This window comes from Chiloscyllium plagiosum, unplaced genomic scaffold, assembly GCF_037043375.1.
Source record: "Chiloscyllium plagiosum isolate Xiang-an unplaced genomic scaffold, Cpla_swu_hap1 HiC_scaffold_22, whole genome shotgun sequence".
NCBI lineage: Eukaryota > Metazoa > Chordata > Chondrichthyes > Orectolobiformes > Hemiscylliidae > Chiloscyllium > Chiloscyllium plagiosum.
In genome coordinates this window covers 30,127,241-30,154,359 of record NW_028270160.1, presented here as the reverse complement: position 1 = coordinate 30,154,359, position 27,119 = coordinate 30,127,241, and the positions used below count along the sequence as shown (strand labels likewise).

At 41.8% G+C, this 27,119-nt stretch overlaps 1 protein-coding gene across 2 annotated transcripts in view; it reads right to left on the bottom strand.

The window, feature by feature from the left end:
- The window catches only part of htra1b (HtrA serine peptidase 1b), a 59,542-nt gene extending 41,830 nt beyond the window's left edge, over positions 1–17,712 (bottom strand). The window contains exons 1-2 of one of the 2 annotated variants that reach the window (XM_087998923.1): positions 17,577–17,712; positions 16,225–16,675 (exon numbers count right to left, since the gene is read on the bottom strand). In XM_087998923.1, the coding sequence (XP_087855049.1) occupies positions 16,225–16,663 (439 nt within the window). In that variant the 5' untranslated portion in view covers positions 16,664–16,675; positions 17,577–17,712. Of the gene's footprint in view, positions 1–16,224; positions 16,876–17,576 lie in introns of those variants that run through there. The other variant, XM_087998922.1, reaches the window with a different exon arrangement.
- Between the last annotated feature and the right edge of the window lie 9,407 nt (positions 17,713–27,119).

The window sequence follows — 27,119 nt, the reverse complement described above, 5'->3', positions numbered from 1 at the left end:
AAAGTGGCCAGGAGCACTGGGAAATCAGAAGATTTGGAAGACCACAAAAACAAACAGAGGTTAACCGAGAGAAATAAGGAAGGAGAGGATCAAACATGAAGGTAAACTAACCAGTAATATTAGAAATGATAGTAAAAGTTTCTTTCAATACATAAGAAACAAATGAAAGGCAAAAGGAGAGATCGAGCCGTTTCAAATTGATGCAGGAAGGATAGTGATGGGAGACAAGGAAACAGCTGAAGAACTTAATAAATACTTTGTGTCAGTCTTCACAGTGGAAGTCATGAGTAATTAAGTTGAGTATGGTAGCCATAACAAAACAGAAAGTGCTAGAAAAGCTAAAAAGTCTAAAAACTGATAAATCTCCTGGCCCGGATGGGCTACATCCTAGAGTTCTGAAGGATGTGGCTGAAGAAATAACAGAGGCGTTGGTTGTAATCTTTCAAAAATCACTGGAGTCAGGGAAAGTCCCAGATATTTGGAAAGTCACTGTTGTAACCCCCTTGTTCAAGAAAGGATCAAGCCAAAAGATGGAAAATTATAGGCCGTTTAGCCTAACCTCAGTTGTAGATAAAATTCTAGAGGCCGTTGTTAGGGAATAAGATTTCTAAATTCTTGGAAGTGCAGAGTCAAATTAGAACAAGTCAGCATGGATTTAGTAAGAGGAGGTCATGCCTGACAAACCTGTTAGAATTCTTTGAAGAGATAACAAGTAGGATACACCAGGGAAACCCAGTGGATATTATCTACCGAGACTTTCAAAAGGCCTTTGATAAGTTGCCTCACAGGAGGCTGCTGAGTAAGGTGAGGGTCCATGGTGTTCGAGGTGAGCTACTGGTATGGATTGAGGATTGGCTGTCTGACAGAAGGCAGAGAGTTGGGATAAAAGGTTCTTTTTCAGAATGGCAGCTGGTGACAAGTGGTGTCCCGAAGGGTTCAGTGTTGTGGCCGCAGCTGTTCACTTTATATACTAATGATCTTGAAGAGGAGACTGGGGACCTTCTGGCAAAGTTCGCTGATGATATAAAGTTACGTGGACAGGCGGGTAGTCCTGAGAAGGTGGGGGGCTGCAGAAAGATTTAGACAGTTTAGGAGAATGGTCCAAGAAATGACTGATGAAATTCAATACGAGCAAATACTAAGTCTTGTACTTTGAAAAAAAAAGAATACAGGCATGGGCTATTTTCTAAACAGTGAGAAAATTCATAAAGCCAAAGTACAAAGGGATTTGGGAGTGCTGGTACAGGATTCTCTAAAGGTTAGCTTGCAGGTTGAGTCCATGGTTAAGAAAGCAAATGTAATGTTGTCACTTATTTCAAGAGGGTTGGAATATAAAAGCAATGATGTGCTACTGAGACTTTATAAAGCTCTGGCTACGCCCCATTTAAAATACTGTGTCCAGTTTTGGGCACCTCACTTCAGCAAAGACATACTGCCACTGCAGCATGTCCAGCGGAGATTGACACAGATGATCCCTGGAATGGTAGGCCTAACAGGATGAGGATCCTGAGATCGTATTCGTTAGAGTTCAGGAGGTTGAGGGGAGATCGAATAGAAACTTACAAGATAATGCATGGTTTAGAAAAGGTGGATGCTGGGAAGTTGTTTCCATCAGGTGGGGATACTAGGACTCGTGGGCACAGCCTTAGAATTAGAGGAGGAAATAAGGAGACTTTTCTTCAGCCAGAGAGTGGTGAGACTGTGGAATTCACTGCCACGGAGCGCAATGGAGACCGGGACATTAAATATCTTCAAAGCAGAGATTGATAAGTTCTTAATCTCACAAAGAATTAAGGGATATGGGGAGAATACGGGTAAGTGGCATTGAAATGCCCATCAGCCATGATTGAATGGTAGAGTGGCTCGATGGGCCAAATGGCCCTACTTCCACTCCTATTTCTTATGGTCTTACATTCCCCCCTCCCCACAACAGACACATTCTAAAAAACTATCCATTTTGTTTTCGCAGATTTATTTAGTTGCTATTCATTACTAATACCAATAAATTCCACCAAACACTCATTCTCTTACATTTGCTACCACGTCCCCACTTCCCAGCCCATCATCTCTTACTCCAAATGCCCACTCTCCGCCTCTCTCTCCATATGTCCACTCCAGCTTCTTAGCCCTGACGATGTCAGAAGCAGCACTAATATTCTGGATAACAGGGTTAATTTTTTCCGGTTTAGTCATGTTTCGCCAATGGTTACCTCTGATTGCTACATGCCCACGGTTTGGACTCAATCTGTGTAAGATGTGTACAAACAGACAAAATTCACTAATGAATGGTTTTTGCCACTTTAAGCATCAAAACTGTAGAATTCTTATTGTGGATTTCTCTGGGGCTGATTAAGATGGCCCACAAGTTATAGGTTTCAGCTTGTGAGATATTCTGAAGTAGTGATGTCACGGGTGTGTTCAATAGTAATAAACATCTCATCATGCATCACTGTTGTGTAAGGAAAAGCCAAGCCAATGTACTTTTATTGACTCAAACTTTGCAGTATTTGGTTTGCAGTAACATTGCTCAAACTTGCATTATCGACATGATCTATGGGCTGAGTCAAGATGTTCACTATGCTTAAATACTGATAAGATCTTGAAAATGGGATTCGTTGAAATTATTGTACTTAAACATCCTAAAGAGTTGAGTAAAACAGGGTTCCTTATGATCTTTAACAACAAAGTAGCCATTCAGATTAAATACTGAGAAAGTGCTGGAGCATTACCTAAAGTTGGGTTTTAAAAGAAAGGATGAGGTTTGGGTAAACAGCACTATGACACAGATCAGCAGCTAATAACTTCCAAAACATGTTTCAAGTAACACTGCCAGACATTGCAGGGATCAAGTTTTTTTTAATGCCTGTTACAGCCTTTCCACTTCACCATTTTCTATCAAGTCTTAGCAGTAAGTAGTCATTATCAATTTGAACACTGCTCAATTAAATTTTTCATTCATTTAGCATTTGACAAGTCTACTAAGTCACATTCAGAAATCCCATATTCAATATGTACTAGTTACCAAAACGTAGATTGTAGTCTTGAAATATTTCTGATATTGCCCAATGTATCAAAACTGTCAGTGTGTTTCATGGTTAAACACAAAAACAGAAATTGCTGGAGAAACTCTGCAGGTCTGGCAGCATCTGTGGAGAGAAAACACAGTTAATGTTTCAAGTGCAATGACCCTTCTTCAGGAGGTCTAAAATATTTGCAACTCTTGGTTTAACTTTAGTGTATCATTCTTAGGTTCTTAGATTCCCTACAGTGTGGAAACAGGCCCTTCAGCCCAACAAGTCCGCACCGACCCTCCAGAGAGCAACCCACCCAGACCCATTCCCTTACTTTTACCCCTGCACCTAACACTACGGGCAATTTAGCATGGTCAATTCACCTCAACTGCACATCTTTGGATTGTGGGAGGAAACTGGAGGACACGGAGGAAACCCACGCAGATACGGGGAGAACGTGCAAACTCCACACAGACAGCTGCCCAAGGCAGGAACTGAACCCTCAGGTTGCTCAGGTTGTTTAGTGGAGTTAACTTAAACTGGGGAAATAGTTCTTCCTGTCTACTAGGTGCAACAACAATATAGGACATTTGTTTAGACCAAACTTACAATGTCACTGAACATAATGAGCAGAGGTGATCCCATAGATTGACATGCTATCATTGATTTGTCCAAATGGTTGGCATTTTTTCTGTGTTTTTGCATGGCTGCCTATTAGATGTGTGTGAAGGCAGGCTTTGGAAAGCCCCACAAATAACAGTTTTGATTCCCTTGGAAAATACATTGCTTTAACAAAAGACTACAAAACAAGCCTAAGGTTCCTAAAGAATAATTTTTTTAAAAAAAAAGCTCACTAATTGATTAAATAGCTTTGCATGCTTTGTTAAGATTAGATTAGATTCCCTACAATATGGAAATGGATCCTTCGGCTCAACAAGTCCACACCGACCCTCTGAAGAGTAACCCACTCAGACTCATTCCCCTACCCTATATTTACCCCTGACTAATGCATCTAACACTATGGACAATTTAGCATGGCCAATTCACCTGACCTGCACATCTTTGGATTGTGGGAGGAAACTGGAGCACCCGGAGGAAACCCACACAGACACAGGGAGATTGTGCACACTCCACACAGACAGACAGTCACCTGAGGCTGGAATCGAACCTGGGTCCCTGGCGCTGTGAGGCTGCAGTACTAACCACTGAGCCACCGTGCTGCCTGCATATATTGCCAGATATGTACAGTGTATATGTAGGTGCACACAGTAAGGGTTTTACTTAGCTTTGATGTTTCTTAACATGTATATTAAGCAACAAGCAAAATGATAGTGCATCCTTGTAGTCACAAGGTTTGAATCAGATTAAGGGGAGTGGTCAAAATATTCAGTGGGTGGGATCTGCTGTGTAGTCTCTTAGAGCTTCATAAGGATGGTGAAACAGGTCTGATCTCTGCAGCTATGGTTTGAACTGAAAATGATGATCAAGGACAGTCAATTAGAATGATAATGGTGACTGAGGTTTCGGGAATGATGTCATATATGAATGTTTCAATAATTCCATGTTGTCAGTTTGCTAAATATTCTGGGTTGTCCATATGTAAGATTGTAGCTAATTTGATGGAGTCATCCCCATATTGATAAAAGTGTTAGAGTAGGTCAGAAGGTAACAGGGATGTTCCTCTTTTTGGGTGGAGGACAAGCAGGTGGAGATTTGAAGGGAAAATTAAGCATTTTGGGCCTCCAACAGCAACATTCAAGATAGGCACTTGACCAGAATGTTGGGATTCAGTGCGTAATTCACCACAGTCAGTCAATTAGGGCAAGAAATTCCATTCTATGATTAGAATGTCTACTTCAATCTAGATGGATAATTCTCACAAAACATATTAGAAACAGTTGCCAAAACCTCAAGATCTTTAAGACAGCCTGTTTGTTCAGTATTTATATTTCAGTGGCTCTGTTTTCTTTGAAAACCCATCTTAAGTTGCAAATAAATTTCTAAATGATAGTTCAATTTGTATTTTGTCCAAGTTAATTCATGATAAAGCTGCTTGCAAGATATGCAAACCTCGGTTGTTGGTAAAATTCTAGAATCCATCATTAAGGACAAGGTTTCTAAATTCTTGGAAGAGCAGGGTCGGATTAAAACAAGTCAACATGGATTTAGCAAGGGGAGGTTGTGCCTGACAAACCTGTTAGAATTCTTTGAAGAGGTGACAAGTAGGTTAGACCAGGGAAACCAGTGGATGTGGTCTATCTAGACTTCCAAAAGACCTTTGATAAGCTGCCACACAGGACGCTGCTGATTAAGGTGAGGGCCCATGGTGTTTGAGGTGAGCTACTAGCATGGATTGAGGATTGGCTGTCTGACAGAAGGCAGAGAGTTGGGATAAGAGGTTCTTTTTCGGAATGGCAGCCGGTGACAAGCGGTGTCCCGCAGGGTTCAGTGTTGGGGCGCAGCTGTTCACGTTATATATTAATGATCTGGATGAAGGGACTGGGGGCATTCTAGCGAAGTTTGCCGATGATACGAAGTTAGGTGGACAGACAGGTAGTACTGAGGACGTGGGGAGGCTGCAGAAAGATCCAGACAGTTTGGGAGAGTGGTCCAGGAAATGACTGATGAAGTTCAATGTGAGCAAATGCGAGGTCTTGTACTTTGGAAAAAAGAATACAAGCATGGACTACTTTCTAGTCAGTGAGAAAATCCATAAAGCCAAAGTACAAAGGGATCTGGGAGTGCTAGTCGAGGATTCTCTAAAAGGTAAACATGCATGTTGAGTCCGTGATTAAGAAAGCGAATGCAATGTTGTCATTGATTTCAAGAGGGTTGGAATATAAAAGCAGCGATGTCCTACTGAGACTTTATAAAGCTCTGGTTACACCCCATTTGGAGTAGTGTGTCCAGTTTTGGGCCCCACACCTCAGGAGGGACATACTGGCACTGGAGGGTGTCCAGCAGAGATTCATACGGATGATCCCTGGAATGGTAGGTCTAACATACGAGGAACAGCTGAGGATCCTGGGATTGTACTCATTGGAGTTTAGAAGGTTAAGGGGAGATCTAATAGAAACTCACAAGATAATACATGGCTTGGAAAGGGTGGACGCTAAGAAATTGTTTCCGTTAGGCGGGGAGACTAGTACCCGTGGGCACAGCCTTAGAATTAGAGGGGGTCAATTCAGAACAGAAATGCGGAGACATTTCTTCAGCCAGAGAGTGGTGGGTCTGTGGAATTCATTGCCGCAGAGTGCAGTGGAGGCCAGGACGCTAAGTGTCTTCAAGGCAGAGATTGATAAATTCTTGATGTCACAGGGAATTAAGGGCTACAGGGAGAATGCTGGTAAGCAGAGTTGAAATGCCCATCAGCCATGATTAAATGGCGGAGTGGACTCGATGGGCCGAATGGCCTTACTTACACTCCTATGTCTTATGCAAACAACAGCAAAACGTTTTAGATCTGCAACAAATTTGCATTTGAGTTCTTTCTTTTCATTTCCTTGAAAAATTAAGTACTGAAGAACATTGTAATACATTTCCAGAACTTCCAAAGTTGATTTTGAGGAAATCAAGTAATTTAAAAGATTGCACTGTGTGCATATTTATTTTTGGGTAAACACTAAATCCGCACTGAAAGTGAGAGGCAATTCAACCCCAAAGCAGACTAGTTTAATTACCAGAAGATTATGCATTTGTCTTAAAGTGGCTAAAAAAAGAAACCAAATAACAAGTAACTATTTTCTTCATCACAAAGGCAGTCAGGTGACATCTGACCAAAGAAACTCAAGAGATCCCTGTTCTATGGACTATTCTGAAATTAATGAGATTTAAGACTTATCTTATGCCAGTGAGATGGACCTAAAGATGTCAAAATTATTCAAATGTCCCTTCAGGATAGGAGGGCCATTAACTTGAGTTTCCCTGAAGGTCCGTCCAAAGATTCTTCTCGAATAATTATTGTGTGGTCCAAACCTATGACTACTTCCATCCACAAGAGCAGCAGATATATTGGAACCCCATCTCCTGCGAGTTCCCCTCTACACACCATCCTGACTTGGAAATTTATCTTTCAGTGTTGTGGAATTCCTTCCCTCAGGTCATTGCGCGCCTACCTATAGCAAATGAACAGCAACTGTTCAAGGCGGCAGCTCATCATCACCTTCTCAAAGGTAACTATGGATGGGCAATAATAGCTGCAGTGACACCCACATCCCGTGAGTGATTTTTTTTTAAATGACCATGAAAGCCAAAATCCCCTTCTGATCTATGCATTAAAAATAGAAATGATGTTAGCTGGGAAGGAAAATAAAAATCACTATTTGGAGAAATATCATTGTATCCTGCATGTACTGGTGGGCTTGCTGCAGTCAATATAACTTCTACACTGTAAATAATGTATGGAACCAGTGGCTTCCATTCAATGCACATCACTTGGAACATGCTGTCAGAGTGGGGCTACTGAAAACACTAATCTTTCAGAGTTGTAAGACAGTTATTGAAAGAAGCTGAAAATGTGTTGCTGGAAAAGCGCAGCAGGTCAGGCAGCATCCAAGGAACAGGAGAATCGACGTTCCGGGCATAAGCCCTTCTTCAGGAATGAGGAAAGTGTGTCCAGCAGGCTAAGATAAAAGGTAGGGAGGAGGGACTTCGGGGAGGGGCGTTGGAAATGCGATAGGTGGAAGGAGGTCAAGGTGAGGGTGATAGGCCGGAGTGGGGTGGGGGCGGAGAGGTCAGGAAGAAGATTGCAGGTTAGGAAGGCGGTGCTGAGTTCGAGGGATTTGACTGAGACTAGGTGGGGGGAGGGGAAATGAGGAAACTGGAGAAATCTGGGTTCAACTGAAGAAGGGCTTATGCCCGAAACGTCGATTCTCCTGTTCCTTGGATGCTGCCTGACCTGCTGTGCTTTTCCAGCGACACATTTTCAACTCTGATCTCCAGCATCTGCAGTCCTCACTTTTTCCTCGAAGTTATTGAAAGAAAGCAATTTAAAAAAAAACAGCAGTTTCTGCATTTTGCGCTCCCTGCTACTGTAGAAGTGAAAGGAGATATGATTTTTATTGCCCACTCTCAGTGACAAAACTATGATACCGTCATCATTGCTGAAGAAAGGAGGAATCCAAGTTGTTTGCAGCCTATATCTCATTGAGGAGCAGAAAAAACAGTGTAGAGTTTGAAGACAATTTGAACTACATATTAACGTTATATATGAACATTCTTTGTTCAAAATAGCTTAAGGGGAAAGGAAGACTACTGCTCAGAATGTGACCACATTGCTACAGCCAACTGAATCCTGAGAATGTGGCCCCATGAAAGAGAAGCTTGGAGATAAGCAGGACCTCTTATGCTCAAGAAAATTCTATGAGAGAACATCTGCTAAGAGAGAGAAACTGTCTCAAGAAAGCTTTCAAAATATATCAGAGATCATCAATCATCAGTGCATTGTTGGGAGAACAATGAAACTTTGCATATGCTAAATATATACTGGGCTAGATGAGAACAAATTAAAACAAAGAAATAAATGTTGGCCGGAAAACCTGCAGAAAGATTGAAGCCAGAGGGGAGGATGTAAAAATTGGGGAGGACATCATACAAAACAAAAAGGATGCATATCCAGCAGAAGCAGCCAAATTGCTTTGCACACAAGTATTTAGTTTGGGAGAAGCAAAGAATGCCTATAATGAGGACGACTGGGGAGATGAAAGTTGACAAACCTGACTAGTCTCTCTCCATCAGGCAACAGATTGACACAGGAGAAATTGAGGCCTGCAGATGCTGAATATCAGAGTCAAAAAAGTATGGTGCTGGAAAAGCACAGCATGTCAGGCAGCATCTGAGGAGCAGGAGAGCTGATGTTTCATCAACATTCCTGATGAAAAGCTTATGCCCAAAATATCAACTCTCCTGCTCATTTTGGATGCTGCATGAAAAGTGCTTTTCCAGTGCCACACTTTTTGACAACACATTAATGCAGTCAGGTCTAAAGTTTGATAAACTGTTTGTGATTGGTAGAATGATGACTGTGGAAGGAGAGCATCAATTGAATTTTGTGTCAGATAGATGCCATGCTTCATGCAACATGAGGAGTTTCACTGATCTTTGTAAAGTCACTGTAGATAGTGACTCAGAAATGAAGGCCTTTAGGTTACAGTTAAGGCTGCGATGGAATAATAATCATCCCAAGATGTTAAATAAATCAGAGAGACCAATGCAATGAGATGAATGGAGATATGGAGTTTCAAATTGAAGATGTTAAGCAAAACCCACTCATCTCAACTGAAGCAAGGCTAAAGCTTGGACTAGTAACCCTAGATGTGCCAGAAGAGACCTGAAGCATTTTGCAGCCTACTGAGCTGTTGACTGCTGGACAGATATTTGAAGCTGGCTACCATGCTTTTTACAGGTCTTGGCTGTCTTCCTGGTGATTATAACCTTGAAACAGATGAAACATAAGACCAACCCAGCATCTCCCAAGTCCAACCTGTAAGACAAGTCATCAAAAAAAAAGACAACTCCTACAGCAGTAAAAAGAAAAAAAATCAGGAAAACATAGAACATAACAGCGCAGTACAAGCCCTTTGGCCCTCTATGTTGCACCAACCTGTGAAATTAATCTGATGCCCATCTAACCTACACTTCCATTATTATCCATATGTCCAATGCCCATATAAATGCCCTTAATGTCAGCAAGTCTACTACTGTTGCAGGCAGGCCATTCCATGCCCCTACTAAAGAAACTACCCCTGATATCTGTCCTAAATCCATGTCCCCTTGTATTAGCCTTCACCATCCAAGGAAAAAGGCTCTCACTATCCACACTATCTAACCCTGATTATCTTACACGTCTCAATTAAGTCACCTCGCAATCTTCTTCTCTCCAACAAAAACAGCCTCAATTCCCTCAGCCTTTCCTCATAAGACCTTCCTTCCATATCAGGCAACATCCTAGTAAATCTTTGCTGTACCCTTTCTGAAACTTCTACATTCTTCCTATAATGTCGTGTCCACAACTGCCCTCAATACTCCAGGTGCGGCCTTACCAGTGCCTTGTCCAGCTGAAGCTTGACCTAGTGGTTCCGAAACTCAATCCCCCATACCAATAAACGCCAATAAACCATATGCCTTCTTAACAACCCTACCAACCTTGGTGGCAACTTTCAGCGATTTATGCATCTGGACACAGAGATTTCTCTATTCATCCACACTGCCAAGATTTTACCATTAGCCCAGTACTCTGCATTCCTGTTACTTCTTCCGAAGTTAACTACCTCTGACTTTTCTGCATTAAACTCCATTTGCCACTTCTCAGCCCAGCTCTGCATCTTATCTATTTCTCTCTGTAACCCACAACATCTTTTGGCCCTATCCACAGCTCTGCCTACCTTAGTATCATCCACAAATTTACTAACCCATCCTTCTACGCCCACATCTAGATCATTTATAAAAATGACAAACAGCAGTGGCCACAAAACAGATCCTTGCGGCACACCACTAGTAACTCCAAGAGCTCCAGGATGAACATTTCCCATTAACCACCACCCTTTGTCTTCTTTCAGCTAGCCAATTTCTGATCCAAACCATTAAATCACTTTCAATTCGAAAACTCCGTATTTTGTGCAATAGCCTATGTGGAACCTTATGAAATGCCTTACTGAAGTCCATAAACACCACATCATCTGCTTTACCTTCATCCACCTGTTCAGTCACCTTCTTGAAGAACTTGATAAGGTTAGTTAGGCACGACATAACCTTCACAAAACTGTGTTGACTATCCCTAATCAAATTATTCCTTTCCAGATGATTATAAATCCTATCTCTTATAACCTTTTCCAATACCTTACCCAACTGAAGTACGATTCAATGGCCTATAATTACCAGGGTTGTCCTGACTCCCCTTCTTAAACAAGAGAACAACATTTGCCATCCTCCAGTCTTCTCGCACTACTCCTGTCGACAATGATGGCATAAAAGATCAAAGCCAAAGCTCTGCAATCTCCTCCCTGGCTTCCCAGAGAATCCAAGGATAAATCCCATCTGACCCAGGGGTCTTATCTATTTGCAGATCTTCCAAAGTTGCTAAAACCTCCATTTTGTCAACCGCAATCCCATCTAATCTTGTAGCCTGTATCCTCACTAACATTGCCCTTTTCCAATGTGAATACTGACGAAAAAATATTCATTAAGTGCTTCCCTATGTCCTCAGATTCCGCACACAACTTTCACTACTGTCTTTGATTGGCCCTAATCTTACTCTCGTCATTCTTTTATTCCTGATATACCTGTGGAAGGCCTCAAGGTTTTCCTTGATCCTGTCCACCAACAACTTCTCATGTCCCCCCCTCGCTCTTCTTAGCCCTCTCTTTAGATCTTTTCTGACTAACTTATAACTCTCAATCCCCCTAACTGCGCTTTCACACCTCATCCTCACATAAGTCTTCTTTCTCTTGACAAGAGCTTCAACTTCTTTAGTAAGCCATGGCTCCCTCTCTCGACAGCTACCTCCCTACCTGATAGATAGATACTTATCAAGGTCCTGCAATAGCTGTTCCTTGAATAAGATCCACATTTCAAGTGTGTCCATCCCCTGCAGTTTCCTTCCCCATCCTATGCATCCTAAATCTTGCCCAATTGCATCATAATTGCCTTTCCCAGACTTCTACCTCTTTCTCTGTGGTATATACCTATTCCTGTCCATTGTTATTGTAAACATAACTGAATTGTGATCATTATCGCCAAAATGCTCACCTACCGCCAAATTTAACACCAGGCCGGGTTCATTCCCCAGTACCAAATCAAATATGGCATCTCCCCTTGTTGGTATGTCTACATACTGTGTTAGAAAACCCTCCTGCACACATTGCAGAAAAACTGACCCATCTAAACTACTTGAACTATCGTACTCCCAGTCAATATTGAGAAAGTTAAAGGCCCCAGAATATGCATACATGCACAAGCTTTTAAACCTTACCACTAAAGAAATATTGCCTCAACTTGCAAGGCAAAGGTCTACACTACCTCAATGTGAAGAATGCTACTGACAATTGAAGCTAGAGGAGAGCAGCAGTTTGTAAAACTACATTGTGGATGCCATCTGGAAGACACAAATGGTTGTGTATGCTGTTTGGCATTTCCTCTGGGCCAAAAGGATATCAACTCAGACAGCAAAAGTGAGTCATTGTACTTCTTGGAATGGAAGCTATTCTGGATGATCTGATAAATTATGGATGTAAAGACACAAGAGAAAGAGCTATCACAAATCACAATTAGAATCTGCTGCAATTGCTTGGGACCTAATTTATCACCAGAGGTATGAGCCTTCATGCAAACTTCCTGCCAAAGTCACAGTGGTGCTGGAAAACAGCGCAAGAAATAGATTTCACTAGAATCAACCAAATAGTGATGACAATGCCAGTGCTAAGGTACTACGACATCTTGATCGTATGTGGTGACATATCCAAACAGATATATTGCCATGACTACAGATATGTACATACAACTGGAGAAATTGGTCCTTCACTGCAAAGTGGCTGATTAGGACGAAGGGACTTCACCGATGACAGTCAGTCCGAAAGGACCACTATTCCCAATGATAGTGGATCAGAAACAAGTTAAACTGGCAAGAGCATTCACTATGGGAATGATATTCTTGGAGAAAGAAAATAAGTCTAGAAAGGAGCAGATACCAGATGAACAGCTAACAGTGAAGTGCCTGTTCTATTAGAGGACTTGGACAATTTAAGGACTGTATATGTATTATATATTCAGAGACTGAACTCTTCAGTTTTGAAAAAAAGTCATAATGGATAAAACATGTTAACTCTGTTTTTCTTTCCATAGATGCCGGAACTGCTGAGTTTCTTCAGCAGGCTGTCTGATACAGAAGCAGGTCATTTAGTTCAATAGTTTTACACTGATGTTTGTGCTCAATGGGAGCCTACTGCCACTGTACATTATCTCACACTATTTGCATATCTCTTTCTATTTCTTTCTCCCTCATGCCTAACTAGCTTGTCCCTTATGCAGGGCATACAATGGATAGTAAATCCAAAGAGAACCGTAACATTTGCCATTTCCACAACCTCCAGCAGGGTGCCACCAGAAATATCTCCCCTTTCTCTACCCTGTCAACACTTCACAGGGGTTGTACCCTCCACAATGTTATGGTCCAGTGCCCCATCAATGCCAACCCCCTCACTGGCACCTTACCATGCAATTGCAGGAGGTCTGACATTCGGCCCTTCACCATCTCCCTCCTCACTGTCCAAGGCCCAAAATACACCTTCCAGGTGAAGCAGTATTTCACTTGTACTTTTTTCAATCTTTTTCATTGATTTCACTGCTCACCTCTATATTGAAGTTCACATGCAAACTGATTGATTAATCAGTTTGGGAAACACATCTGCTCTGACACAAGAAAGACTCTGACCTTCTGATCACATCATTTAAGTACATGATCTTGCTCTCTGTATCAAACATAGGACAGAATATTGTAAATGTTCCAGCAAAGCCCAATGCAAGCTGGAGGAGCTGCATCTCATTTTTTTGTTCAGATACATTGTATAGGACAATATTAAGTTTGACAACTTCAGCCCATGAACTCTGTTCTCCATTTTGATTCCACTCCCTTGCCCCATGAGTTTTTGCATGAATTTGCTCTCAAGAGCTGACATTTTTATCTGCTATTAACACCTATTCTTCATCTATATCTCTTTGTTATTACATTTAGAATTCACTTTGCCTTTTGCTATTGGGGATCTTTGCCATGTGTTCCATTTGCTCCTCCTCCCCTGATCCCCACCTTTTCTCTACAGCTAAAAAAAAAAATATCTTTTCCAGATTCTTTGTTCAAAGAACTCATCTGGATGGAAGCCGTTAACATTTCACCATGCACTTATTATTTGTACACTTCTATTTGAGCATTTATTCTTCAATTAATGCATTATACTGGGCTGGCATTGGGAACAGTAGGCCCATTTCCATAGAAAAATGTTTGTATATTCCATTTTGTGAAGAAGACAGTTTAGTAAGAACGCTAACCTTTCATTGATTTATAATCATGAGGTGTAACAAAAATATCTAAGTAACTTAGAAATGAAGATCACTCCCTCCATCTCCCCCTACTATGTACACGCAGGCTACTCAACTTAATTCTACCACATTTAATTTAACTCAACGAATATTCTGACTTTAATCAAGAAAGAAAAGAAAGGACTGAATGACCACAAGGATTTCCATGTTTGGAATAGTCTGATACTTGAACATTGGGATTTGATGTACAATGATTTACATACATAAGATTGACTACAGCATAGTAAATATGTCTAAATAGTGTATAAAATATCAGGTTATGGCACCTATACAAACATATAGACTTATAGATGTATATAATATGGCTGGTAAACATAGGATTCAGGATGAGCTTGCCAATTGGATACAAAATTGGCTTTACGGTAGGAGACAGGTGGTGGTGGTGGTGGAGGGCTGTTTTTTGGACTGGAGGCCTGTGACCAGCGCTGTTACACAGGGACTGGTACTGCCATCCCTTTTGTTCGTCTTTTATATAAATGATTTAGATGAGAAATTAGGAGATGTGGTTGGTAAGTTCATGGATGACAGCAAAATTGGCGATGTAATGGACAGTGAAGAAGGTTATCTCAGATTACAAGGATTTGATCAATTGGGCTAATGGGTTGGGGAGTGACAGATGAAGTTTAATTTAAATAAATGCAAGGCATTGCATTTTAGTAAAGTAAACCAAGGGCAGGACTTACACAATTTATTGGAGGGCCCTGCGTAGCTTTGTAGAACAATAGCAACCAGGGGTTCAGGTACATAATTCTTCAGCATTTAAGTCACAGATAGTCAGGGTGGTTAGCACACATCCCTTCATTATACAAACCTTTGAGTATAGAAGTTGGGATGTCATGTTGCACAGGTCATTAGTGAAGTCTCTTCTCAAGGACCGTGTGCCATTCTGGTCGCCCTGTTATAGGAAAGATATTACTAAACCGGAAAGATTTACCAGAATGTTTCTGGGAATGGAAAGTTCGAGTTAGAAAAACAGGTTGGGACTTTTTTTTCCACTGGAGTGTAGAAAGTTGAGAGGTGACTTTAGAGGTTTAGAAAATCAAGGGGGGTATAGATAAGGTGAAAATCAAGGCTCTTTTTCCCCTAAGGTGGGGGTGTGCAAAACTGGGGGTATATCTTTAATGTGAAAGGAGAAAAGTTTGAGGACATGAGTGGCAACTTTACTTTTAAAAAAAAGAGACAAGTGGTTAGTGGGCAGAATGAACTGCCAGAGGAGTTGTTGGATGCAGGGCAGAGTAACAATGTGGATATCCTATAATATAAACAGGAATATGGGCCAAACATATTAAGATGGGACTAGCTTAGTTTGGGAACATGGTCGGTGTGGACTAGTTGGACTCCGTGCTGTATGATTATAGGACTCTAAACTGGTCGAGTGGCAGGCAGTAAAAAGTAGAAAAAATGTGTAGATATTCAAATTGGCAGGATGTAACCAGTGGAGAAAGTGAGGACTGCAGATGCTGGAGATCAGAGTTGAAGTGTGCGCTGCTGGAAAAGCACAGCCAGTGAGGCAGCATCCAAGTAGCAGGAGAATTGATGTTTTGGGAAAAAGCCTTTCATCAGGATTCCTGAAGACAGGACATAACCAGTGGTATCCTACGGGGACAAAAACCTTGATGCATGACGAATCTGAAACATGAACTTAGCTTTCTCTCCACAGAAGCTGCCAGACCCATGAGTTTCTCCAACCATTTCTGTTTTGGTTTCAGATTGCCAACATCTGTAGTTCTTTGTGGGGTTTTTTGTGAACCACACAGATCAATTATTCACATTATTTATTCATGACTTGGCTAATAGCACAGTAAGTCATATATCCAAATTTGCTGGTGACACAAAGTTAGACAGCATTTTAGAAATGTAGATAATAGCATTAAATTACAAAAGAATATTGACCTACTCCGGTTCCTGGGATTATAGCCAAATGCATAGTCACTAATTTAATTATAAACAAAAAGTGAATAAAGAAAAGTTCATGCTTTCAATAATAGTCACTAATGCTTGAAGATATGGACTACTGCGCAAGGGGGCACATATTTATCGCCCTAAGTGCAGTCATTGGGAATTTTCAGAAGTGCTGATGAAGCAACTTGAAACACAATTGTACACATCTCAGAGGCACTCTTACCCAATCCGCAGGCTCCTCTCTGGATGAAGATGACGGGTGGTTGGTTTAGTGCCTGTGCCCTCCGGCTCACCGCCTTCAGCTCACACACATTACGGTAGGTGCTGCCGTCGCTGCCGCACACCGGCTCACGGTTGTCACAGATACACACGCCTTTGATCCGCCGCTTGGCCTGGTTGGCCGCTACCGGCACTGAGCAGCGCAGCCCTTCCCCGCACCTGGCCTCGTCCCTGCGGCCGCCGCATGACTCGCCCTCGGCGGCGCCGCACAGCTGGCAGCAGCCGCAAGCATCCAGCACCAGCCCTGCCCAGCAGTCAGAGGGCACCTCCGGGCAGCTGGAGACATCACAGAGCTGGGGGCAGCTCGGGGAGCGCCTGGTGATCCTGCTGTCCCCTAGCAGGAAGCAACTGCTCCCCAGCACTGCACACACCAACAACAGCATCTTCCAGTAACACTGCAAAAAGTCATACAAAAAATTACACCAGCTCCTTATTAATCCCTTGTAAATCAACAACTGCTCAAAAACACACCATGTGGAGGGCAGAAAAAAGTTTCTATAAGTTCTAAAGTTTCGTAAACAACACAAATAAAGTTATTTCCGACTCAAAACAAAACACCGTCCTCTTTATCCGAACTTCCAATTTCATAACAGCGAAGTGGCTCCTTTATAAAAAGCCCGATGAATCAAACAGATCCAGCCGCATTCATTGGTCTGCTCTGAACGAGGAGTCCTACCCCCGCCCCTTTATCACCGACTCTTCCATACCCAGATGCTGCACAGGGTTGCTCGGTTCTGCTGCTCATCTCTTCGTTGTCTGTCCCCTTTTCGACTGCCTCTAATATCCGAATCACTCCAAAGTAACGGAACCCTCACTCTTTTACAAAGAGGTTAACATGACGGATTTTTTTTTTAAAAAGCATTTTTCTTAAATTCGTCACGTTCGAAAACAATGAGAGAGCAAGGCATATTGTAGAACAAATACTGTACAGAGATTCTTGAAAAACACAGGGCATCTGTTCGAAAGAAGGGTCACTGGACCCGAAATGTTAACTGCTTTCTCTCTACAGATGCTACCAACCTGCTGACTTTTTCCAAGAATTTATATTCTTGTTTCGGATTTCTAGCTTCCCCAATTTAGGATCGTGGAATCCCGACAGTGCGGAAGGTTGCCATTCGCCCATTGAGTCCGTACCGACCCCCAAAGACCATACCACCCAGACGCAGCCCTCTACGGTATCCCATAACCCCACATTTCCCACGGCCATCCACCTCGCCTACACACCTCTGAACACGAAAGACAACTTTCGCATGGCCAATCCCCTAGCCTGCACATCTTTGAACTTCTTCGTTTTACCTTCCTCAGAAGAGATTTATTGGTGTCAGATTTCCAAGATCCGCAATATTTTGCCTTTAGTCAAAGGCTTCTTACAGGATATTTTCAGACCGGTCTTCTGTTACATCGGCTCAATGACAATCTCTGGTCGCCTGTGGGGAAATCACAAATATCAGTCGAATATCTAGATGTTGCAGAGGGACGTCTCAGCCAGAACCAACTCAAAGTGGCTCATTACACCTAAATATCTCCCAAATCATAGTATGTTTTTAATAACGAACCTACATCTATTTTGCATTTGGAATAAATGCAAACAAAATTTGTTATTGCATTAGTTATATAATTTGTTGCAGCATTAGTTACACAATTCAGACTCTAGCTTGACACTCAACTATTCATCTTTGCATCCATGTAAAACCCAAGGCGCTTCATGAAAAACAATATTTGTAACCAACCCACTGGACGAATTATGACGTACCTCATGCCATGTGGGACACTATCTCTGCACCACAAGAGCACTCACTGTTTCAGATTATGAAGGTTCCCAGTAACTAAACACGGTTTATGGTAATCAATTATTCGACTTGCACTTGGGTAACATTTTATTTGTAGACAGAATTCCAGCTTTCTTTCCCAATAAATATACTTTGTTCAAGAAAAATGGGACAGGATACCTAATTCCCAAAATTTGCACAATTGAAATACAGGGGTGGCAGTGACAGATTAGTCATGGTAAATGCAGGCTTTCAGGGATATATTATGCTCTTTGGATGGTCACTGAATACTCAGTATAATGGTCTCTATCTGCACTGGAGGGATTCTGTGATAATGACTCTATATATACTGCTACACGTAAATGAAGATCAAGAGCGTATGGATGACTAATTTCTTTATGCCACTTATCTTTTGATTCAGGGTTAAACAAATGGAAATATTGAGCTTGTCCTGTAATCTGAATTGCAATTTAGAAGTCATTCAAGAACATTGTAATAGATGTAATCTTAACAAGATAATGCGAAGGAACAGCTGTATATTTCTTGCACTGCTCAGCTAAAATGTCCTGCTGTCTTTTGTCTTGCAGGAGGTAAAAATGTGTAATATTTCAGAACAAAAGCAAAATACTATAGATACTGGAAATCTAAACTCGGCAGGTCTGACAACACCTGTGAAGATAGAAAAGAGTTAATGTTTCAGGTCATAACCTTCATATCCGTATACTGTACTAGTTTAGTTCCAGAATAACGGTTTTGAAGATGGTGTTTTATAAATCTGAATGGAACATTAGCAATGAATCCTCCACCATGCACTGACTTGTTCCAGCAGCTGTCAGTTCCTGTGAATGGTTCCTTTCTCGTACTGAACACAATGCTAATTGTGTTCTCTTCTAAAAGCTCATTTCACAATTACTAAATATGCTCATGTAAATAGCAGCACCAGACTCTCATTTATAAGAGTGGTGCCTTGAAATATTAACCCTTGCTGTTTATATTGCTTTGATCTGAAGTGTGCTGGTGTTTGTAAGCTTTTGTCATGAGTCAAACCACAGAGTTAGCTACCCTATCATACCTTTTCCTTCCACGAGTCTACTGTGCTCTCCCAAACTCTAATTTTTCTTCAGCTTCTTTCCCATATCCCTTAAAGTCCTCTCTGAAATGGTCTTGTTTACAAGATTGACTTCTTGAATCTTGTGGATAAACTGTCAAAAACCCAAATCCTCCTATCCATCACTTGCAATAGCTTTTTCTTCCTGCTCTATTTCTGTCGAGGACATTCAGCCTCAGGGTTTTCAGTGACCAACCTGCAAAGTGGACTTCAGGATACGCAACAATGCAGAGTCGCCGAGCAGAGGCTGATGGGCTGAGAATGGCATCAACGAGGATCTTGAGTTCACGTCACACTATAAGTGACCGCAGGAGGGGAAGGTTTTGATTTTAAATCTCTCCTCTTTGTTTCCAAATCCCTCCAGGGCCTAGCTGCTCCCAGTCTTGCTAACCTTCCAGATCTCAGGGAGCATCTAATTCTCATCTTTTGAGCATCCCCAATTTTAAATCACCCTACCATTGATGACAATGACTCCATTTAATTAAGGATTTAAGCTCTAGAATTCTTTCCATTCATCTCACCCACTATTTTGCTTTCTGCCTTTCCTTAAATTGCTTCAATCGATTTCTTTGAATAGGTCCTTCATCATCTGACCAAATATCTCGTTAGATGGCAGTGTCATCTTATTTTTTTTTATGAAGCACCTTAGAATGTTATACGAAAGGCTCATTTTTTGTTTCGTGCACTGTAAATGCTCTTTTAGTTCTCAGAAATGTACTAAATATTATACTCAGAATAAATGAAAGTTACCTAGCTTCAATAATGTTTATTCTCAGAAAATTTTTATGGAGTCAGTCATACAACACAGAAACAGATCCATGAATCCAACTTGTTCCTGCCAGCCAAGTTTCTCAAACTAGTCCCATTTGTCTGTATTTGGACCCTATCCCTCTGAATCCTTCCTATTCACGTACCTGTCCAAATGACTTAAATGTTGTAACACACCTGTCTACACTTCCTTCGGCAGATCATTTACAAACCACCTGCTAGAAAAATTTGCTGCTCTTGTCCTTTTTAAACCTCTCATCTTTAAAATATGCTCCCTAGTTTTGAACTCCCCTACCAATGGAAAAGGCCTTGCTATTCATCTTATCTATACCCCTCACAATTTTATAAACTTCTAAAGAGGTCAATCCTCAACCTCCAACATTCCAATGAAAAAAGTTCCAGCCTATCCAGCATCTCCTTATAACTCAAACCTTCCACGCTTAAAATGTTCTGATTCTGCCAGAATAAAGTTTGACAACAGGCACCTCTCTAGCTGTGCAGCGTGGTTGTGCTGAAGTGCATGTAAATTGGTGAGATGTTTTTAAGAGAATGAACTTATTTGTAATGTTTGAAGGTGTATTCAAATCTTGTTAACATGTATACAAAGTTGAGATACTTCATTAGTTGTAATTGAAAAATTTGTTTTATATGCCATTAATTAAGCAAAGATAGATTCACTAAACCCATTGTTTAAGTGATGAAAGCATAAGCGATGAAACCAGCCAGAGCAGCAACTGTGGAATAATGATGTGAAAATCCTTCACAGAAGTTTCCAGTACCCCTTTTTTCAAAAGCACTTATTTCTCAAAGCATATGAAATAACATTCTAGAAAGAACATCAGCGCAAAAAATAATAGAATCCTGAAATGCAAGTAGTGACAAGTGTGCCGATATAATCTTTGAAGAGGTCCCTCATTAGTCCCAATTCAGTTATTTTCCTGGTCGTACAATTTTCTCCATTTCAAGCATCAATGCAATTCATTGTTGGAAATGTTGCTGAATCTGCCACCATGAAGCAGTCTATTCCAAATTGCTGAAATGTCTGGCCATCTGCTCATCCTGATTTTGATGATAGAGGCCATTTGGCAACTATGAATGCTTGGCTGATCTCCAGGAATCATGAATAGTTTAAACCAGTAGGGATTATTCGTAGCATTGCTTTATTGTCAGTTTGTCAACATGTCCAAGTACTTCATCTTTCTTTGCAATTGTTTTCATACTATTTTTGCAAGATTAGGAGATGTTGGGGAGTTTTCAATAGGAGTTTCATTGGCTGTACTTAATTAACATTTTCATAAGCTAAATTGAGCAATTTAGAATGGCTGATTCTTTTATTTGAATGCATTTCAAAAAACTTGCCAACGTATGTTGTTTTCTCAACTCGATATCAAGAGGATATTGTAAACCTGCTACCAAAGGAAGCATGACATTAAATCAATGTGATAATCCAACCACAGGGTCATACTACATACAGATTCTCCATACTATAGAATACAGAACAGATGCATTTGAATCCTCAAAAAATAAGGTCAATTTTAAGTTTGCTTAAGGATTGAACCCTAACATCAATCACTGTATTGGTAACATTTATCATACAAATAAAACAGTTAAAATTGGAAAGATATTTAAACAAACCAACAAAAATGTCAAGGTTCACAAACTGAATAACCTGGCAAGGTTCCAAGAGGCTTCAGGATCTTTAATCCACCTCTGCAAAATGGCACAGGTGACCAATGAGTCATGACCTGCCATATTTTGCTACCGTTTTCCTGAGGTGGGGGTGGAAATCAGATCAGTTTAGAATTGTACCTTCCAGATTTCCCAATTGCGCCTGCCAAAATGGGGTTGATCACTCTTGGGAGACAAATTCAGCCACAGTCTTCTCTGTTGAAAATGTGTTGCTGGAAAAGTGCAGCAGCAGGTCAGGCAGCATCCAGGGAACAGGAGAATCGACGTTTCGGGCATAAGCCCTTCTTCAGGAATGAGGACTGCCAGTTTACACAATGAGAAACAGTTCCTTTACTTCAGAAGACAGCATTATCTCGGTCAGTCATTGGGGCTAATGGCAAGCCTGACTATCATGAGAACTGGCGATGAACAGAAGATGGCAGCAAAAATCCCACATGGCAGCTTAGAGTCATACAGACGTACAGCATGGAAGCAGACCCTTTGGTCCAACCTGTCCATGCCGACCAGATATCCTAACCCAATCTAGTCCCACCTGCCAGAACCCGGCCCATATCCCTCCAAACCCTTCCTATTCATATACCCATCCAAATGCCTCTTAAATGTTGCAATTGTACCAGCCTCCACCACTTCCTCTGGCAGCTCATTCCATACACGTACTACCCTCTGCGTGAAAAAGTTGCCCCTGAAGTCTCTTTTATATCTTTCCCCTCTCATCCTAAACCTATGCCCTCTATTTCTGGACTCCCCGACCTCCGTGAAAAGACTTTGTCTATTTATCCTATCCATGCCCCTCAATTTTGTAAACCTCTATAAGATCACCCCTCAGCCTCCAACGCTCCGGGGAAAACAGCCTCTCCCTGTAGCTCAGATCCTCCAACCCTGGCAACATCCTTGTAAATCTTTTCTGAACCCTTTCAGGTTTCACAACATCTTACCGATAGGAAGGAGACCAGAATTGCACGCAATATTCCAACAGTGGCCTAACCAATGTCCTGTACAGCCGCAACATGACCTCCCAACTCCCTTACTCAATACTCTGACCAATAAAGGAAAGCATACCAAACGCCTTCTTCACTATCCTATCTACCTGCGACTCCACTTTCAAGGAGCTTTGAACCTGCAGTCCAAGGTCAGCAACACTCCCTAGGACCTTACCATTAAGTGTATAAGTTCTGCTAAGATTTGCTTTCCCAAAATGCAGTACCTCGCATTTATCTGAATTAACCTCCATCTGCCACTTCTCAGCCCATTGGCCCATCTGGTCCAGATCCTGTTGTAATCAGAGGTAACCCTCTTCGCTGTCCACTACACCTCCAATTTTGGTGTCATCTGCAAACTTACTAACTGTACCTCTTATGCTCACATCCAATACATTTATGTAAGTGACATAAAGTAGAGGGCCCAGCACCGATCCTTGTGGCACTCCACTAGTCACAGTCCTCCAGTCTGAAAAACAACCCTCCACCACCACGTCTGTCTTCTACCTTTGAGCTAGTTATGTATCCAAATGACTAGTTGTCCCTGTATTCCATGAGATCTAACCTTGCTAATCAGTCTCCCATGGGGTACCTTGTTGAACGCCTTACTGAAGTCCGTATAGATCACATCTACAGCTCTGCCCTCAATCTTCTTTGTTACTTCTTCAAAAAACTCAATCAAGTTTGTGAGACATGATATCCCACAACAATTCTTTCAAAAGGCAGCCAAGAGCACAATACAGACTTACTATTTGCAAACTTGAATACCATGCTGGCCAGATAGCATGCGATTACCAAGTGACATGCAGCTCTTAACACTGAGAAAAGATAGCTTAAACATGTACTCAGCAAGTAATCAACTGGGAGCAGCTGAAAGTCCAGCAAACAGGACCAAAAATGTGTGTCTTTTGAATCTAAAAAGACCAGAAAATAACTACAAATTAACAAATCTATTATTGCTTACAGTCAGTGATTTCTTCAGCTGCCTTGGTAACTTAAAATTTATTTAATCGGCAAGTTTTCTTGTACATTATCTATTTCACTCCAAGCTATGCTTGTTCCATGATATTTAACCTAATAAAAACAGGCTTAATATTTTTGTTCCCCATCTATATATATAGTTAATGAGTTGAGAAGGTTTGTAGCTCAGGTTGGAGGTGCTAGATGTAAATTTGCTCGCTGAGCTGGAAGGTTTGTTTTCAGACGTTTCGTCACCATACTAGGTAATATAATCACTGAGCCTCTGGTGAAGCACTGGTGTTAGTGACCAGCTTTCTATTTGTATGTTTAGTTTCCTTGGGTTGGTGATGTAATTTCCCATGGTGTCATTTCACCAACCCAAGGAAACCTAAACACAAATAGAAACACCAGTACTTCACTGGAGGCTCACTAATGATCCAGTATATAGTTAAACCAGCTGCATACAAAAGCATTCCATACACTCTTTAATCAAAACTCAGATGTCCATCGCTGGTAGGACCTCCTTGGAAGTTGCTCAAACAGGCAAATATGACACCTCAGAATCCTGATTTGAAGCATCAGCATTTACTTTCAGTGGCACCATACCAAATGCCATTACTGAGCCAAAGGTTGTTTATAAGCAATCTCATGAGAGCTCGAAAGTGCCCTCCATAACTTAAGCAGATAAGGCCTGGAATTCCAAAGGAGAGGGAGGGGGACTAAATCTGCAGAAAATGAAGTGGAATCACATTCAACTAAAATTCCTCCCAGTTTCAAATCCAGTCTTAAGTTTTAGGATGACAGCTTAAAGTCTGGGGAGCGAGCTGGCAAGCGAACAGAAAGTTCTGGATTCAAGGAGACTTTGCCAAGAGATTCTCTTCCAGAGAATGTTGTTATTTGATTAAGAACAGGAGTATTTCCACATCTAATAACATTGTTTAATCAGCATGATAAATAAGTCACCACCCACTTGTCTATTTGTGGGGAATTACTTCTGAATTTCTCTACTCAAGTTACTCCACGGTTTGTGCGAAGATTTGTAGCTCGGGTGCTCATTGTTGTGGTTCTGTTCGCCGAGCTGGAAGTTTTTGTTGCAAACGTTTCGTCCCCTGGCTAGGCGACATCATCAGTGCTTGGGAGCCTCCTGCGAAGCGCTTCTTTGATGTTTCCTCCGGTGTTTATAGTAGTCTGTCCCTGCCGCTTCCGGTTGTCAGTTTCAGCTGTCCGCTGTAATGGTTGGTATATTGGGTCCAGGTCGATGTGTTTGTTGATGGAGTTTGTGGATGAATGCCATGCCTCTAGGAATTCCCTGGCTGTTCTCTGTCTGGCTTGCCCTATGATAGTAGTGTTGTCCCAGTCGAATTCATTTTGCTTGTTGTCTACGTGTGTGGCTACTAAGGATAGCTGGTCGTGTCATTTCGTGGCTAGTTGATGTTCATGTATGCGGATTGTTAGCTGTCTTCCTGTTTGTCCTATATAGTGTTTTGTGCAGTCCTTGCATGGTATTTTGTACACTACATTAGTTTTGCTCATGTTGGGTATTGGGTCCTTCGTTCTGGTGAGTTGTTGTCTGAGTGTAGCTGTTGGTTTGTGTCCCGTTATGAGTCCTAGGGGTCGCAGTAGTCTGGCTGTCAGTTCTGAGATGCTCCTGATGTATGGTAGTGTGGCTAGTCCTTTTGGTTGTGGTATGTCCTCGTTCCGTGGTCTTTCTCTTAGGCATCTGTTGATGAAGTTGCGCGGGTATCCGTTTTTGGCGAATACCTTGTATAGGTGTTCCTCTTCTTTTTGCAGTTCTGGTGTACTGCAGTGTGTTGTGGCCCTTTTGAATAGTGTCGGAGTGTGTTGGAGTGGTTACTTTCATAGTTTAGGACTTGGTCTGTGTGTGTGGCTTTCCTGTATACCCTTGTAGTGAATTATCCGTTCGGTGTTCTCTGTACCATCACATCTAGGAATGGGAGTTGGCTATCCTTTTCTTCTTCTCTCGTGAATCGGATTCCTGTGAGTGAGTGTGGTGTTGATGATCCGGTGTATTTTTTCTATTTCCGTGTTTTTAATTATTACAAACGTGTCATCGACATATCTGACCCAGAGTTTGGGTTGAATTTGTGGTAGGACTGTTTGTTCTAACCTTTGCATAACTGCCTCTGCTGGGAGTCCCGAGATTGGTGATCCCATGGGTGTTCCGTTGATTTGTTCATATATCTGGTTGTTCTGCTTGGCTGTGTCCCTGGCTTGTGGGTTGTTGACTGGCGGTCTCTATCTGACACATTGTGGAAGGATTCGATTCTTTCAGCATTCATGTAGGAACCGGAGTTGTTCGTATGTGGCGCTTAGTCGGTTAGCGCAGGATTCCCATTTCCTGGCTTGTCGTAGCGTCTCTCGCCTGTAAGTGTTCAAAGTTTGTGCGAAGATTTGTAGCTCGGGTGCTCGTTGTTGTGGTTCTGTTCGCCGTTTGCAAACGTTTGCAACAAAAGCTTCCAGCTCGGCGAACAGAACCACAACAACGAGCACCCGAGCTACAAATCTTCGCACAAACTTTGAACACCTATGGGCGAGAGACGCTACGACAAGCCAGGAAATGGGAATCCTGCGCTAACCGACTAAGCGCCACATACGAACAACTCCGGTTCCTACATGAATGCTGAAAGAATCGAATCCTTCCACAATGTGTCAGATACAGACCGCCAGTCAACAACCCACAAGCCAGGGACACAGCCAAGCAGAATGGATTCAGGATGATCCAGGTAATGATCACAGACGCGCACAACCGACTCCACAAGTACAAACAAGAAATTGCGCGCCAAAAGTCGTTAATTTCAAAAACCACTAATCGTGAATGGACCCGGACCATAGAACAGAACAGGACAACACACCGCAAAAAAACGGCACTAAAAGAAAAAATGGCCAAACTAACACACAACGAGGACACTACAACACACACCTGGGTTCAAAACCTCTCCCACAGACAGCTCACAGACACGGAAAGAACAATACTGGCCAAGGGACTCAACTACAACCACAGGGACGCCAAGACAGCAGACTTCCTAGCAGCACTAGAATGCACACTCAGAAACAATGGACTGACAGAAGAGACACAACAAACAGTGAGACAAACTGTCGAACCTATGATAATAAGGAAAAGACAAACACATAACCTCAACACCAAGGAGAGGGAAGCACTGAAATCACTAAGAAACGATAAGAACATAATCATACTACCAGCAGGTAAAGGCAGAATGATGGTATTCCTAGATAAATCAGATTACATCCAAAAAGCACAACAACTACTTGCAGATATCAAACCTACCAAATGAAGGAATTTGACCCCACACCACAACTCACCAATAGGATAAATAACACACTAAGGAATCTACAAAAAAACGGACAGATAACCAGAGCTGACCTACAAAGAATGAAACCGGAAAGCAACAACACCCCCAGATTCTATGGATTACCTAAAGTACACAAACCAGACATCCCACTCACACCCATAGCATCACGACCAGGGACACCATCACACAAACTGGCCAAAGAACTACAGCAGAAACTGAAACACCTGGGTCAGCGG